The following is a 16,551-nucleotide window of genomic DNA, read 5'->3' as shown; positions in this document are numbered from 1 at the left end:
TTAAGAGAAAGCACGACTCATGGAATGTTGACTGGGATATGGGTAATATGTTAAATAAATTTTTTTCATTGCTTCTGAAAAACTGAATGTAAAGTTTAGGTATACATGATTAATCAATGTTATATGTGGGTAGAGGACGAAAACCGTTAGCGAGCTTTGTTTCTGCAAATGTCGAGAGAAATGAGCATGGGGCATTTGTAAGTTATTGAATGCTTGTATTTAAACGTTATTAAGAAGCTGAAGTTTTATTGTACTTGACTTTGTCATCTATCTAAAATTGCTGAGGGTTCCATCTAGTTTTATTGATAAGGTTCGGAGTAAACTTCATTCCCAATTACACATAAAGTGCAAGACAATTGTTTGGAACGCGAATTATGATAAGTATAGAAAGAAATTTTGCGGACTTCAAGAACTTATGAGATTTTATGATTTAAAAATATATTCTGTTGTTGTTTTTGAATATTATGGGTATGGAAACTTTACTGTCCACTGTTACAACTATATGGCGGTTTCAATTACGCATCCATCAGTTAGCTAGTGGATTTTTTTCAACATAGAGAACTATAACAATTGGATGATGGATGAGTTTATATATTTTCGTAATCATGATGTCACAGAAAGGTACCTCGCTTGTATTCACTATAATTCTATAAGACTTGATCTTGAGCAATCCTTGATGATGATCAGACAATATTCAAGTATGGAGGACTTAAATAATATGGTGACCACTCAATCAATCTATACGTTTATTATTAACCTCATATGTATATACATCTGTTTTATATCCTTAAATGTAGTATTCAATATGTTCAATTGAATAAGAATTGTCTACTGATTTGGAAAATTTGTACAAGCGATGGAAAGGATTGTCCAAGATTTGTTTAAAGCATGGATGCAGAAAATGGGATGTACTCATACATTGGATTGAAGATAAGTGTTTGTTTGGGAAAGGATGGTATGAAGTTCTGAATGAGTTGGATATTTGCGTAGGTGATGTTGTTGCTATGAATATGTCTGAAGAGTTACAAGAGATTGTTTTACTTTTTATTTTTAGAAAGAAAGACGTGGAAGCTGAGAAAAAGAAGGTATCTCATAATTTTTTTATTAATGTTATGAGAGTGCGGAATTTTATTTGAAATATCAGGTTTTTGATCAAGAGAACATCAAAAGACATGTGACAAAATGTTGGTTAACATATATTGATGAAATCTCTTAGTGAAGTCTCAATTTGAAGTAAGGAGTTTTAGGTAGAATTACAATATGGTAGAGATGTGCGAAATTTTGTTATTTAGTTGAGATGGCTAGTAAAGTGTAGTAAGGTGTGACGACCTAAATCTAAGGTCAAAAGTATGGATTTTGGGACGTTATGTACATAATCTAGAAATCTTATTCTAACATATTTTAAATTTAACACATAAAAACTATTATAAACGAAAAACAAAATACCACAAATAAAAATAATCAGATAACAAATACTGAAAGTATTTGGTGCATTTCACAAATATAATTATCAGTATATCTTAATTAGAAAACAAAAATATATAAAAGAATTTTGATGTAGTATTTATGATTTTTAAAGTACAGCGCGGTCTAAAATGTATATGGAATGGCCCTCCTTGGGCAAGCTGTTGCATCTATACTATACTATACTATAATAATCGGAATAAGGTATAATGTTGTATGTCTTTTTTTGTTAATTTAATTATCTTCATTTATGACTGTCAAATCTTTTTAATCAAGTGATCCGGACCGTTAGATTCAAATATTGAAAGAATATACACTACTCAAGTTTCCAAGTTCGAAACTCGCCAACAACAAATATTTATATTATTATTTATACACTACTAAAACTTCCGGGTTTGAACCCCACCAACATCAAATATTTATATTATAATGTATATATTATCCAAGATTCAGTTTCAAATTTCACCAAAAAAAAATATTAATATTATTATTTATAAATATACTAATAAAATAATGATGAAAAAATGAAATTTATTAATATTTTAAATAATATAAAAAAATTAATAAAAACCGCAGGTAGTAGGTGGTATATGAATAAGCGTATGAACCCTCGCCGGATATACCTCCCAAAAATGAAGAAGAGGAGAATCGAAAGGCGGGATGAGGAAGAAGAAGACAGGCTTAGCAGCTTGCCCGACGAAGTAATTCATCGGATTCAATCGTTTCTAGGTGCTCGCCAGGCAGTCCAAACAAGCGTTCTCTCGAGACGATGGAAGCATATCTGGTCTACTCTTCCTTTTCTCACTTTAGATTATTCTGACCAGCTTTTCCCATATACACATCATTCAATTATCATGTTTATGGACAATTTATTCCTCAAACGAAGCCATCAAACCCGTATCTTCTCTTTCAACATCTTTGCTGTTTATCCCTTTCCTCCGACTTTCATTAAAAAATTAATTAACTGCCTAAACGAGCACAATATTCAACAACTACACATTGATTTATATGTTCATCGTTATAGTCCTTTTCAATTGTCCACGTTTAATTCGAATTCCATTGAAAAACTTGAATTATGTGTGCCTCTTGATTTCACCGAATCGCTAGAATTTGATTGCTTATGGGATTTACCTAAGTTGACAACTCTTTATTTGATATGCCCGCCTCATATGTCAAATTACGAGTTATCCAAATCAAGCTTGTTAAACTTGCCTGTTTTGACAACTCTGTGTCTTGATCGCGTTGAGCTTCCAGAATCATTGTCGTCTTTCAGTTTGCCAAATCTAACAACTCTTATTATGAGAAGGTGCAAATTGCCGGAGACAGTTTGGGATACACCGGCATTATTAAGTATTGAACTGAATAATGTACTATTTCCAGAGAGTACGACTGACTTTTTCTCTGCATTTGTGAATCTAAGGGATCTTACATTAAATTTAACAGATACGGTTATGAAGGATTGCTTTATATCTTGTCCTCAATTGGTGAACCTTAGAATCATTACCATCATGAGCACCCGCATTTCTTTTGACTGTAAGATTGTGGTTATGACGCCGAAACTTCATAGTCTTTATTGTGTTGGTATATTACCGGTCACATTGAATGTTGAGGAGTTGGAGAATGTTAATGTGAAATTATTGGATACAAATGGGTTCATGAATGCGCCGATGTATAGCAAGTTAAACTACTACCATCGCATGCTAATTATGTTTGCTGGACTGGGTCGTTCGAAGAACCTTACTCTTGACTCCTTCACCATTGAGGTAACTGTATATTTATCTTTTCTGATAATATGATTAATATTTCTTGTTTCCTAAGCAAAATATGATGTTAACACCATTATTTGTTGTACAATTGGTTTTATTTGTATATTCTATTATGTCAGTAGTTATATATCATTTCTCGTTGGCTTCCCAAGTGATGTGGCTTCCAGCAAAAAAAAATTCTTGCAAGAACTGATGCGCAACTGACCAGTTATCTTTATTTATATCATGCTGAAATTTAGTTTTAAATTTCGAATTCTTTCAAATACGCTCTATACCAATATTTTTTGTTATATTGTTTCTAGGCACTTTCTACACTTTTTGACTTGGGCAAATATTACGTCTCTTCTCCATTTCACGACTTGAAGTATGTGAAGTTACCACAAGGATATAAAGAATCTAGTATGTCAACTACCCTTAGAAAGTATCTACTTGGTGGTAATCCGAGAGCCACCATTGTCTAAACATTATAACAGGTATGCATACAGCACCAATTAAAATCAGAATATATTCTGTTAATATATTGTTTTTCTTGTCACGAGGGGTTGCGAAATTTTTTGTTGTGGTACCTGATTCATAAATTTCAGAAGAAGGCCATGTTGTTGTATTGCAAATATTAAAATTTGGAGAAAAAGTTCTCTGCAAGCCGCATCGGTTCTTCACTTCAGTTTACAAAGCTTGTACAAGGATCTAATTAATTTACATAGGATCAAGATGTTTTCTTATTACATTAATTGTATGTTTTGTTAATGACAGTTTGGCCGCTTCATAAAAGTAGGTGACAATCAATTGGTTTCTTTTAAAAGATGTTATCCATATTATACAATTAGACATTTGGTTGAAGATTATAGAGATGATCATTGGAAGTAATTCATTAGCAAGGTCATTGAGGGCGTACTTTTATATAAAAAATTCTAGGTCAGTCTTTTGAGAGGGGATTAATCATAAATTTCTTAGCGTACTTTTATAAAAAAATTCTAGGTCAGTCTTTTAATAATGCCATAAAATCTTTCAGCCTGCATGTGTCAACCATTTTGGTCACCGATCACTGACATAATTAGTTGCATACATGTTATAGGTGGTGTTATTAGAATGTTGGGTTCAACAGTAGATATCCAATTCCTTATGGAAAATCTTAAATTGTAGAAAATTATAGGTTCTAAGAAGTTCTTATGAGATATTGTTCTGAAGAGCCAACTAGGAGTTATGTTGTCCGTACCTTTTTGAATGAGATGTACATCTGTTGTGCATGCATCACGGAAGTGATGGGGAACGCTCTGTGTCTGGACTCCAGAAATATGTTTGTTGGATATTTTTATTTGACACCCAAAAAAAACCTCTCCACCTTGATGCATCTCTTTTTGATATTGTAGCTTCTTTTAAATGGTATATGAGTGTTAGATATTAAGTTCCAAAGATATATCCTTCTAATATCATAGTAATAGTATAAATAATATAATTATTATAGCCAACAAGGCATAACAATACCTCAACGACTCATAACAGTGCATTCCCGGTTTCTGAAGGAGTAGCGGCCTCTGTCTCCTAGCTTAACCGAATAACACCAACTATGGATATATAACAAAGAGAATACTGGAAAGAAGTATAAGACTACCACGCAATCTTTTAATACGTCTCACGGCCACATGATCAAGGGAGTGAAGCACCACTGTTTATGAAATCACATCACGAACTATCCCAATAAAAGTAATAGCATGAGGATTCATCTCCTATAGCAAATCTCATCATGTTATTCTCCTGAAAGATGCAATGTGCTTCCCCCTCCATCTCCCCTATCTCCGACCAGGATGCATCCACCTAACTCTAACCTCCCTTTTGGGCTATATATACTAAAGCACCTTCTAATGGGAAAGATATATGTGTAAAATATTCACTCATTTTCAGGAAGTAAAACATTTTATAGGAGTGGAAATTGTCATGTTATACATTGTATTCTAGGCGATAATTAATGATACTAGACTAACAGTGACATGAAACCATAAGCTTTGAGCAATTTGGAACCAGTTTGGTGCATGGTTTATCCACCATTCTTGCATATAACTGTTACATTCTAAATAATGTTTAGATTAAGTTCAAAGCACTTATCTAAATTCTTCTTGCATACAATTATTATGTATTCGGTTCATTTGATAAGCGATATTATGTGCCACTTATCAAGTATCATTTAAATGTGTTTTTGAGTTGTACTTTCAGGTTAGTGTTGATTTTCTCGAAGGATCACATTTTTATTTAGAGCTCAAGAATAGAGAGAATCGGAGAAAAGACAAAGGACGCTATTTTGTGGGTATATCTACTACAAACCCTCACGAGACACAACTCGTCCCAACTAGGGCTTCCTAGGGTTTGAAAGGCTTGTTGCATGCGCTCAATACACTCGTGACATCCACCAAAGTGATTGATATCTTTTACAGTATCAAAGTGAAACCATTTTTTGTCATTTTTATTTTTCCAATTCTATTTCAATTGGGCTTCTGATTGCGGGCTTGTAGTACCAATATAAACTTGCAATAGGGTTCGTAATATATACCTCACAACTCATGTCGAGTTTTGGATGTAAGGAATTGAATATCAGTATTAAGTCGAGATTTATTTTTCTGTTATTGTTTTTGGTATTTTGCATGTTCATGTGTTATCTCAGTCTCCATGAGAGTCTAAATTCATTACAGGAACTTGAAGAAGTTAATTTATTTGTGAAAGATTATGATTCTCGTTGAGATCTTGTTTATGCATGTTTATGTAAATTTTATAAATTTATTATAAGTCTGATTAACTTATAGCTGTTGGTTAATAGTAAGATGCATAAGCTAAGCTACTAATTAGATCCCTTTAAACTGATATATATGTAATTAGGACGATGGAACGCGTTAGCACGTGTAGCCAAAGTAGGAGCTTATCCTTAAAATCAGATTGATTGATTATGATTAGGATCAAGTAAACCAAAGATTAAGTGGTAATCAAGCAGGAACCTGACACAGTCTTGCATTAAACAAGTTGCGTCTGAAAGTATGGCTCAACTGGGAAATGGCTTTTACAAATTTGAAATGAGCGACGATGTTTTTCAGAAACATACCTGCTTTTACAAATTTGAAATGAGCGACGATGTTTTTCAAAAACATACTTCACAAAAGTTGATTGTTGTTCCCTTGTGTTAGCATTTGGTTGTTTAGGTTCCGGCACCACACTTGCTTATTTGAAAAATAAGTATAGTATTTGCCGGTCCTTTTCAGCTAGCTTCGAGATTCGACTTCTATCACTGCTAGATCAATTGATTTTATGTCTTTGTACTATCTAATTGTATTGCATTATCGAAATTAAGTTTGTATATAACTACTTCTGACATCTTAGGCATCCATCAATCTTACTGTGAGGTTAAGGGCTCAGAACCATGTTACTTATTGAGCTCTGCACATCTTCTGTTCTTTCAAACTCGTCAAAAGAAAATCAACATCATTCCAAAAATTCCTAATGATTAATGTTTTACAGAACCATGTATACATCACGGGCCACTTCATTCATACGCACTGACATTACAGAGAGCATAAAAGAGAGCCTAGCACATTTTGGGTAATTGCCCGAAGTTAAAGCTTCAAAAAGCAGTTATGTTTAACTCAAAAGCGCACACACAACAATTCTGATATAGTGCCCTTACATCTGACATCATACTAACATTCAACCGCAAGCTATACATTGATAAATATGACTTCTACACTTGTAACTGAATAAAGTCAGTTAAGGAGTAAATGGCTACTGTTATAAACATATTATCTGCAAGGCAAGGTGACTTGTTAGTAATTTGTCCCACATCGAGATGAAATTAATAAATAGCATATCGAATATGAATAAATAGAGCCATCTCGCCAACCCTAAAACATACTTACCTAGATGGGGTCAATGAATGATCAACAAGGTTGATGGCCTAGGATAGTGACCTTCATTGCACTTAAGAGGGGTGCTATCCTAAGATTTACCCAAGTGGTGGAGTCTAATTTGTGTTGGGTGGTATTGTGTTCACGTAGATCACGCCAAGTCAAGTTAAAAAATTTTAAGTTTAAACTTATTGATTACATTTGTATTTTAAGTTATTTAATTGTATTTTAAATTCATTGGTAACTATGAACGGACTTCATATATAAATTTGCAGTTAAATCAAGTTTTAACGTATTTGATTGCATTTGTATTTAAGTAATTTGCCAACAATTATTAGATATGTCCGTTGTTAATGCAGAAACATAAACTATGAACCTTCTTGTGTTTCAGTTATTATCTTTGGTGTAAAGACAATGGGTGATTGCAATGTTCCTACGCAAAAATTGACCAGCGGCAGCTGAACCCGGACGAAGAAGCCACAGGGTGCCTCTCCAAATTGTTAACCTGACACTACATTTGAACGCCCACACTAACATTAGTAAACTTCTTTTGTAGCAACAGGTAGTAGACCCTTAAATGCCTTTGTGGAGTTAAATAATTTGGTAATATGTATTGTATTTCATATGTTCTGATAAGATATTGTTGTATTTTGTTATCAAACAAAAGAAATATCGAAAATTTTTAATAACAAATACTTTGTAATTAAATTGCAATTTGACATGTAGGGTTTTTATCCTAGGTAATTGTCAATATAACATAACAAAACAAGACACGTGTCTTATTTCTTTATTTTGCATATTTGTTACCTGCTAATTTCTACCGAATCAATTTATTAGTAGTCAATGTTGTAAAACTCACTAACAAGTAAAGCAACACAGAGGCAAGTGTATAAAAAATTTAACAAGTTTAGGCCAAGACCACAGTTAACAAAACAAAACATGCAGGTAAACAAAATCAGTAACTGAAATAACGTAGAGAGAAAGAAAGATGTACCCGAAACCATAGCTTTCAACAGTGACTGAAATAAAGGTTTACAGATACAAAACGCCAAGAAAATGATTACAGCTGAGTCACCAGGCCTTGCTCGAAGTCCTGGCTACTTTTGAAGAGATTATTGCCCCCTACCTGCTGCGTTTGGGATATGCGCAATATCTCCACCAGGATAAAACAGCTCGGAGTTTATGTTAACAGCAGCAACAAAACCTCCACTTCGACCAGCACCTCAGTCGCCGGAAAAAATCAGCACTTCAGGACTTATGGGAGAGAAATGCAGAGAGGTTGAAGAGAAGAGATGAGAATGTAGTGTCATGTATTCATTTAGTTTAGCCTCTATTTATAGGAGAGGAAAAATGAAACTGTCCACACACTTAATGTCTGAATTAAACTGCTCCATTAATGAAAAAATCAAAACTGATCAGATTTTGAATTCATAAATGAAAAAATCAAAACTGAACAGCTTTTGAATTTAAATTATTTGTAACAGCTTTTCACATTAACACCCACATTATTATCAGAACTTAAGTTAAGTTCTGATTCGACTCATCAGTACTTAAGTTCTGATTCGACTCATCAGTACTTAAGTTCTGATATCAGAACTTGTTAAGTTCTGATTCTTATATCAGAACTTGTTACAGATCAGATTATTTGCAGGTTCAATATATTTAGTCTACTTAGCCTATTTCAGAACCCAGCCCAATAATCCAATCACCGATAAATAAATTCGAATTAAAATAATTCTCAAATAAATAAAATCCTCGCCCAGGTCGCCTCGCGTACGCGAGACGCCGAGACATTCGCCCAAATCGCCCTTCGACCCGGTGCGGTGCGCGCGTGAAGCACACAACAACACAATGGACCATCACACACCTTAGTAGTTGTATACTACTCATGTGGGTAATACCATATAAAGCACACAACCCCCTTTATTTATTTCAATGTGGGACAAACATTCTCAAATTTTCCAAGCTTTTCCAAGCTACTTTCATCTCTCATTTCATATGGATTTCATTAAGAAAATTCTTAAAACCATACATGAAAATTTAAGTTCAAATATCATTGAACAATTTCCAATCATTAGATTTTAGGATTAACATCAAGAACATAATTAAATTAAGCTCTAAAATCCTAATTTTCTAACAATCCCCCACAAATCCGTACAGAAATGTGATCAATTTCCCATCATGACTTGTTTTTCAGAGTCGGTACCCTTCCGGGTTTGAACCCTCCTAATTCCTCTACTTCAATGGCTATCGGACTCAGATGGAATGTTTCACCTTGAATCTTAATCCGTTTAGTATAACCATATTCCATAGACGACGACAAGTCAAAGGTTATGGTGCCAATCTACGACTTTGAGACATTAATGGTCATGTCTCGATCCTGTTCGTCGAATGCTTCAAGGATTAACCCTATCCTCTAATTGCGACCACACAATTACATTCGCTTAGCTGGGCATCTCCTGAGATATACTGCCTCTATCTCGTCAAATGACTTGATCCCATTCAGAGTTTTAACACTCTTGCTTTTCTGGAAGTGTCAGTACCTTCTAGGTTTACAGGGGATAGATTCAGATACTATAGTATCATCTATGTAGAAAAGGTACTACCAACTCATCCTTACAGCTTGTTATTACCCATTGAATACACTTCAAGGGATCTCCTCTCATGTGTATTGGGTTCCCACTGTTGATGAATTATGATGGGTTGACAATCCCATCCCCAACCTTGACTTAAGGACCACTGCAGGTTCCAGTCCTTTAGTAAGAGGATCAGCTATATTATTCTGAGTTCCTATGAACTCTATAGCTATGATCCTATCAGTCACTAAACCCCTTATAGACTTGAGTCTAACTTGGATGTGTCTCTTAGTTTTAGCATTATGCTTTTTACTGCTAATCTTGTTGATAGTTGTTCGACTATCACAGTGAATAGCAATAGCAGGAAGCGGTCTGCTTACTACAGGTATTGCAGACATAAGTCCGTGTAACCATTCAGCCTCCGTCCCTGTGGCATCAAGTGCACACAACTCAACCTCAAAAGTAGACCGAGTAACAATAGTCTGTCTGCTTGACTTCCAGGATATTGCTCCACCAGCCAAGGTGAACACGTATCCAGTCACTCCATTGGAACCAGACTTCTTAGCTATCCAACTTGCATCACTGTACCCTTCAAGCACACCAGGAAATCTCCTGTAGTGTAAACTAAGGTACATTGTGCCTTTTAGATATCTAAGTACTCTATCAAGAGCATCCCAATGAGTTCTGTTTGGACAGCTTGTATATCTCGCCAATTTAGACACAGAATATGAAATATCTGGTCTAGTACAGTTAGCAAGATACTGCAAGCTCCCAATAATCTGAGAATACCTTAACTGAGACACAGGCACTCCTGAAGTATTCTTGACAAGGGCAACTTTCGAATCATAAGGTGTACTAGCGATTCTACACTGTGAATAACCATATTTCTCAAGTATAGATTTCTCTATATAATGAGATTGAGTCAAGGTTATTCCTTCAGTGGACTGAATCAATTTGATTCCAAGAATCACACTTGCCTCACCCATATCCTTCATTTCAAAATGCCTTTTCAAGAATTCTTTAGTCTCGTTAATAATCTCAATATTGGTTCCAAACAATAAAATATCATCCACATATAGGCACAAGATAACACACTCATTACCTTTATCTTTAGTGTAGACACACTTATCACTTTCATTAATCTTATAACTGAAAGGCAATATAGTTTCATCAAACTTTTTATGCCAATCTCTGGGAGCTTGTTTCAAGCCATAGATGGACTTGATCAACTTACATACTTTCCTTTCATTGCCTGATGCAACAAATCCATCAGGCTGATCCATATAAATCTCTTCCTCAAGTTCACCATGAAGAAAAGCCGTCTTTACATCCATATGATGAATGATAAGACCATGGACTGAAGCCAATGCTATAAGCATTCAGATTGTTACCATTCTTGCAACCGGAGAGTATGTATCAAAATAATCAATTCCTTCCTTTTGCTTAAAACCCTTAGCTACCAGTCTAGCTTTGTACTTATCTATTGAGCCGTCAGGATTCAACTTCCTTTTAAAGACCCATTTGCACCCAATAGTAGAACACCCAGGAGGGAGATCAACCAACTCCCATGTTCCATTGGAAACAATAGAGTCAATTTCACTCTTGACAGCGCCCTTCCAGTGCCTTGACTCAGAAGAATCCATAGCTTGCCGGAAAGTTAAAGGTTCGTCCTCGATATTGTAAGTGATGAAATCACCTCCAAAATCCTTGACTATTTTTGCACGCTTACTTCTCCTTGGTTCCTCTAATTCCTTAGGAATAGAGCTACTACTAGGTTCCGCCCCCATATTTGTCATCTTTTCCACATGATCAGGAATAGAACTTGATGTGTGAGTAGGATCTTCCTCAGAAGTCGTTTCAGGTATTCCAGTCTTCATAGGGTAGACATCCTCAAAGAATGTCGCATCTCGAAATTCAACTATCGTGTTTGCCACTATACCATCTATGTCAGATTTTAACACTAAAAATCTCATAGCTGTAGTGGTTTCAAGATAGCCCAGAAAGATACAGTCAACAGTCTTTGGACCTAGTTTCTTTCTCTTGTGTTCAGGAACAAGCACCTTAGCAAGGCACCCCCACACACGAAGATACTTAAGACTAGTCATCCTGCCTTTCCATAACTCCAAGGGTGTTTTATCCATGTATTTCAGAGGGACTCTATTCAAAATATGGCAAGCCGTATTTAGAGCCTCTCCCCACATGTATTTAGGCAACCCAGAGTTAATAAGCATACTATTAATCATATCTTTAAATGTTCTGTTCTTTCGCTCAGCAACCCCATTAGACTCAGGTGTGTATGGTGGAGTAACTTCATGAACTATACCATTGTTTGCACAAAATTCATTAAAAGCATTACTCGTATACTCACCACCTCTATCAGATCTCAATCTTTTAAGTAACTTACTAGTTTGTTTTTCTACTTCAGTTTTATATATAATGAATTTACTAAGTGCTTCATCCTTATGTCTAAGTAAATAAACATAACAATATCTACTACTATCATCTATAAAAGTAATGAAGTATCTAAACTGGTCCTTGGTCAACACACCACCAAATTCACAAATATCAGTGTGTACTAAATCTAACAAGTCTGAATCCCTAACAACGTTATGAAAAGGTTTCCTTATCTGTTTAGCAGACACACATACTTGACATTTAGAATTCTTTTCTATGGTATATTTTGGAATCAACTCTAAGTTCATCATGTTCTTAAGAGCACCAAAGTTTAAATGACCTAGTCTAGCATGCCATATATTTGAGGATTCAATACAATTAACAGTAGGAATAACATTATTAATCAAATTTCCCAAAACGGGATCCGCATTAATAACAAATAAACCATTTGACAAGTAACCCTTGCCAAAGAATGTACCAGTGTGAATAAGAACTACTTTATTACACTTAAACGAAATTTCAAAACCACTAGAAACTAAACAGCTTCCACTTATTATATTTCTACGCATGTTGGGAACATGATGCACTCTCGTCAGAGATAGAATACGTCCTGAAGGGAACTTCAGATCCACGTTTCCAACTCCATGTACTTGAGCAACACTAGCATTCCCCATCTTCACAGTCAAGCTATGACTCTGTTGATAAGATACAAATAAACTAATATCAGCACAAATATGTACATTAGCTCCAGTATCTATCAACCATTCATTTGACAGATAGGTAGAAAATATCACAGGGTTGTAGGATACATACCGGTCAACGTTGGTTTCAGAAGCCATAGCCTCACCAACAACCATGTTCACTACAGGCCCACTTGCGGTTCCAAGCACAACATTTGCTTGTGCTACCTCGGTTTTCTTCGCTTTCTTCGTAGGGCAGTCCTTACTCCAGTGCCCAACCTGCCCACAAGACCAGCATGGTTTGTTTGCCTTGGGTTTCTTGGCCTTGGCCTTGTCACTCTTAGGTTTATTACTATTAGCTTTCTTAGCAAAAGCCTTCCTCTTTTGTCCTACAGTTGCTATGTTTACCTTCGAGGTACCGTGTTCAGTTGGCATCACATGTCCCTGTTTGGACTTGTGTTGTTCTTGCACCGAGATGTCCAGCATAAGGTTGGTCCAGGTGATCTCTCCTTTCTGTCTTTTCAGGGAGAGAGAGAACTCTTCCCAAGACTTCGGGAGCTTTTCAATCACTCATCACCTTGAACTTCTCCGGGAGATTCATTCCAGACTCCTTCAAAGCATGCACTATCATCTCGAACTCATGCACCTGCTCAGTCATGGACTTATTGTCCACCAGCTTGAACTCGAGGAACCTTGCCACAGAATACTTTTCTAGACCTTGTGAGTCAGTATTATGTGTCTGGTCCAGCTTCTCCCATAAGAGTTTTGCAGAGTAGGCATCAGAAGAATAGACATCAAACAAAGTGTTTGTTAGTGCCGCCAGAATGGCCACTCTAGCCACTCCATCCTTCTCAGCCCACTTCGCAAAAGCCTTAACTGTGTCAGCCTTCTCTTGATCCACTACTGGTTTCTCATATTCCACAACCGGCCACAGACCCTTTATAGTCAACCACAACTTCATCCTTTTCTGCCAGCGAGAAAAGCCAATGCCACCGTTGAATTTCTCCGGTAAACCGGTTAGTTCAACAGCTTGTGGGAAACTATAGGTGGTCCAATCAATGGCCCCAGCAGTTACACCCGAACTGCTACCACCACCAACGATAACCTCACTTTCGTTAACCATTATGCTAAATTCTAAATAACCAATAATCTCTTCAAGAATGTTGTAAAACTCACTAACAAGTAAAGCAACATAGAGGCAAGTGTATAAAGAATTTAACAAGTTTAGGCCAAGACCACAGTTAACAAAACAAAACATGCAGGTAAACAAAATCAGTAACTGAAATAACGTAGAGAGAAAGAAAGATGTACCCGAAACCATAGCTTTCAACAGTGACTGAAATAAAGGTTTACAGATACAAAACGCCAAGAAAATGATTACAGCTGAGTCACCAGGCCTTGCTCGAAGTCCTGGCTGCTCTTGAAGAGATTATTTCCCCCTACCTGCTGCGTTTGGGATGTGCGCAATATCTCCACCAGGATAAAACAGCTCGGAGTTTATGTTAACAGCAGCAACAAAACCTCCACTTCGACCAGCACCTCAGTCGCCGGAAAATATCAGCACTTCAGGACTTATGGGAGAGAAATGCAGAGAGGTTGAAGAGAAGAGATGAGAATGTAGTGTCATGTATTCATTTAGTTTAGCCTCTATTTATAGGAGAGGAAAAATGAAACTGTCCATGTAACGCCCCCAAATCCGGGGTCAAGGGATTTGGTCGTCACTATAAAACTTCAATCCAAATTAACCTGTTAAATCAATAAATAAATGCCAGCGGAAGATATTTATCATAAATGACCCCAAACTACTCCAAGATCTTTTAAGGTTACAGTTCTAGAAACAAGATATCCAAATTCCACAAATAAATTTTTTCTCACTTTCTTTTACATTTCTTTTCAATAAATTCCAACTCAAAACTAAACCCACTAGTATAACTTCGAAATGAAGTATACTAGGCCCAAATAAAATATACAACTATAATACAATATAATATAAACAACTTTATACAATAAAACTTACACTAGTCCGCAAACCCTGGACCAACCACCTTCTAAGAGCTTCTTCTTTGCTTCCTCAATTTCGCAGCTAAACAGCGCAAGCTAATCCTCACTGGAGGTTAAATTTAAAAACAGGCAAGTATGAGCGGAAGAAATGCTCAGCAAGATCATTATAGTAAATATAGGGTTGTTTTGATATAAACCCACATCTGCATCAGAGCAAAACATTTTTAAAATCATAGTTGCTGAATCATAAAATTTTAGTTGAGGAATCCCATACTTGATTCCTTACTTCTATTCAGACCATTTTGATATTTTTAAGCGAAAGGCTTCAGCAATTCTTTGAATTTTGACGAGCTTAAAAGCTCGTAAAACAGTGTTTACAGAAATATCGTAAACGACAATAACATGAAACAATGAATATATATTGAATCATAAACTTTATTCAAAACCGAACTCTGGAAATTAATACTTATCAATGTTCAAGAAATTCCTAACTATTCAGTATCCATCATTATCGACTAAGTTTCCATAGACTTAGCCTGCTAAACCAGCCTGATAAGGACGGGTTAAATAATTAAGAAGATCCCAATTCATTCAAGATTCTAATTATCACTGAGCAACAAATGCTGCAGCAACAATCTGAACTTCGAATTCATTTATAAACACTGTAATTTTCCCGAAACTGAGTGCTAAGAAATTAATTCATAATCATAATTTCTTTTCAAGAAGGAATGCCGTCAATGGCGATCAACAATAAATTAGACTGGATACTAGAAACCAACATATGCACTATAATCTGCTGATCAGTCAGAATATAGTGCGGATCTATACCCAACTGCATAGACCCAACCAACATAAGGAGTACTCAGGCAACTATGGCCTAAAGGGTCCGGTTCATCTCCGGCCCATAGGATCCAGCTCATCACTGGTCCTTATATATATATATAGTAACCATCCAGTCCGTGGAGTATTTTTGATGTCAAATCACTTTGGGTACTTGCTCAAGAGAGCAATCGATGATAAAGGAATAATAGTGAAAGGAACTTGCATAAATAAAAGTAATTGCAGCGAAATATAAAACAGTTTAACTATTCTGAACTTAGAATAGGAACGAATAAATATTTGCAGTATTTAAGGAGAAAGGTTAGGAATACTTGCAGTATTTAAAAGAAAGTTCGGGAATACTTGCATAAACAGAATTATTTAATTCAGCGATATGTAAAACATTTATCTATTCCGAACTGAGAATAGGGAAAGCAAATACTTGCATAATAAGCTTTAAAATAAATATCACTTGAACAATAAGTGATGATAGGAATACTTGCCTTTGGGTTTTTAGCAGTTAGCACACTCGCAATAACACAAATATCTCATGATGTTTTCTCAAGACGTCACCATTTCCTATTCTTAATTCTTTGATATGTCGCTAATGCGGTTACTGCGGTCTGATACGAAATCTTATCAAACTTCAGTCTTGATCCCCAACGTCTAGTTCTGCTCGTCTCGAACAATCCGTATCTACCGAAATACTATGCAACTCTCCCTTTCTCTTGCCTTTGTTTGGTCTCACGCCCTTAATGCCCGATCCTATTATAAGCAAAACGATACTACTTTAGTATCCTTCTGAAACGATTATCTTATTTCTACCCTTTCACTATATATATATATATATATGGCACATTGTATAGCATATAACAAGTAGCACACATTATAGTTTAAAACTTACTACCAACTCAGAAAATTATTTAACAAGAGAACGTGTAACTTATGATAATATTTCTACGGAAAA

The 16,551-nt window shown here is 35.7% G+C and overlaps 2 protein-coding genes and 1 pseudogene across 2 annotated transcripts; 2 read left to right on the top strand and 1 right to left on the bottom strand.

Moving 5' to 3' along the window:
- Positions 1–2,059: 2,059 nt before the first annotated feature.
- LOC141697778 (uncharacterized) lies at positions 2,060–5,848 on the top strand. Its single transcript, XM_074502321.1, has 3 exons — positions 2,060–3,227; positions 3,533–3,703; positions 5,442–5,848. Exons 1-2 carry the CDS (start codon positions 2,067–2,069, stop codon positions 3,689–3,691), a joined length of 1,320 nt encoding a protein of 439 aa, XP_074358422.1. The 5' UTR covers positions 2,060–2,066; the 3' UTR covers positions 3,692–3,703; positions 5,442–5,848.
- Positions 5,849–7,118: 1,270 nt separating this feature from the next.
- LOC141699186 (U1 spliceosomal RNA) lies at positions 7,119–7,270 on the top strand (annotated as a pseudogene).
- Positions 7,271–12,516: 5,246 nt separating this feature from the next.
- Positions 12,517–13,341, bottom strand: LOC141696632 (uncharacterized). Its single transcript, XM_074500749.1, has 2 exons — positions 12,898–13,341; positions 12,517–12,779 (listed from the first exon to the last, which is right to left on the bottom strand). The coding sequence occupies exons 1-2, from the start codon at positions 13,248–13,250 to the stop codon at positions 12,767–12,769; spliced, it is 366 nt and encodes a 121-aa protein (XP_074356850.1). The 5' UTR covers positions 13,251–13,341; the 3' UTR covers positions 12,517–12,766.
- Positions 13,342–16,551: the final 3,210 nt, after the last annotated feature.

Source organism: Apium graveolens, chromosome 11, assembly GCF_009905375.1.
Source record: "Apium graveolens cultivar Ventura chromosome 11, ASM990537v1, whole genome shotgun sequence".
In the NCBI taxonomy this organism is placed as follows: domain Eukaryota; kingdom Viridiplantae; phylum Streptophyta; class Magnoliopsida; order Apiales; family Apiaceae; genus Apium; species Apium graveolens.
Note: the sequence above shows the minus strand (reverse complement) of the source record. Positions and strands in the feature narration are given on the sequence as shown.

What these genes read in the sequence shown, in the direction of transcription:
- LOC141697778 (XM_074502321.1), top strand. Translation starts at nt 2,067, where the DNA reads ATGAACCCTCGCCGGATATACCTCCCAAAAATGAAGAAGAGGAGAATC. An exon ending in TTGACTCCTTCACCATTGAG is followed by an intron (nt 3,228 to 3,532) that starts GTAACTGTATAT and finishes TATTGTTTCTAG; the next exon opens with GCACTTTCTACACTTTTTGA.
- LOC141696632 (XM_074500749.1), bottom strand. Translation starts at nt 13,250, where the DNA reads ATGCTGGACATCTCGGTGCAAGAACAACACAAGTCCAAACAGGGACAT.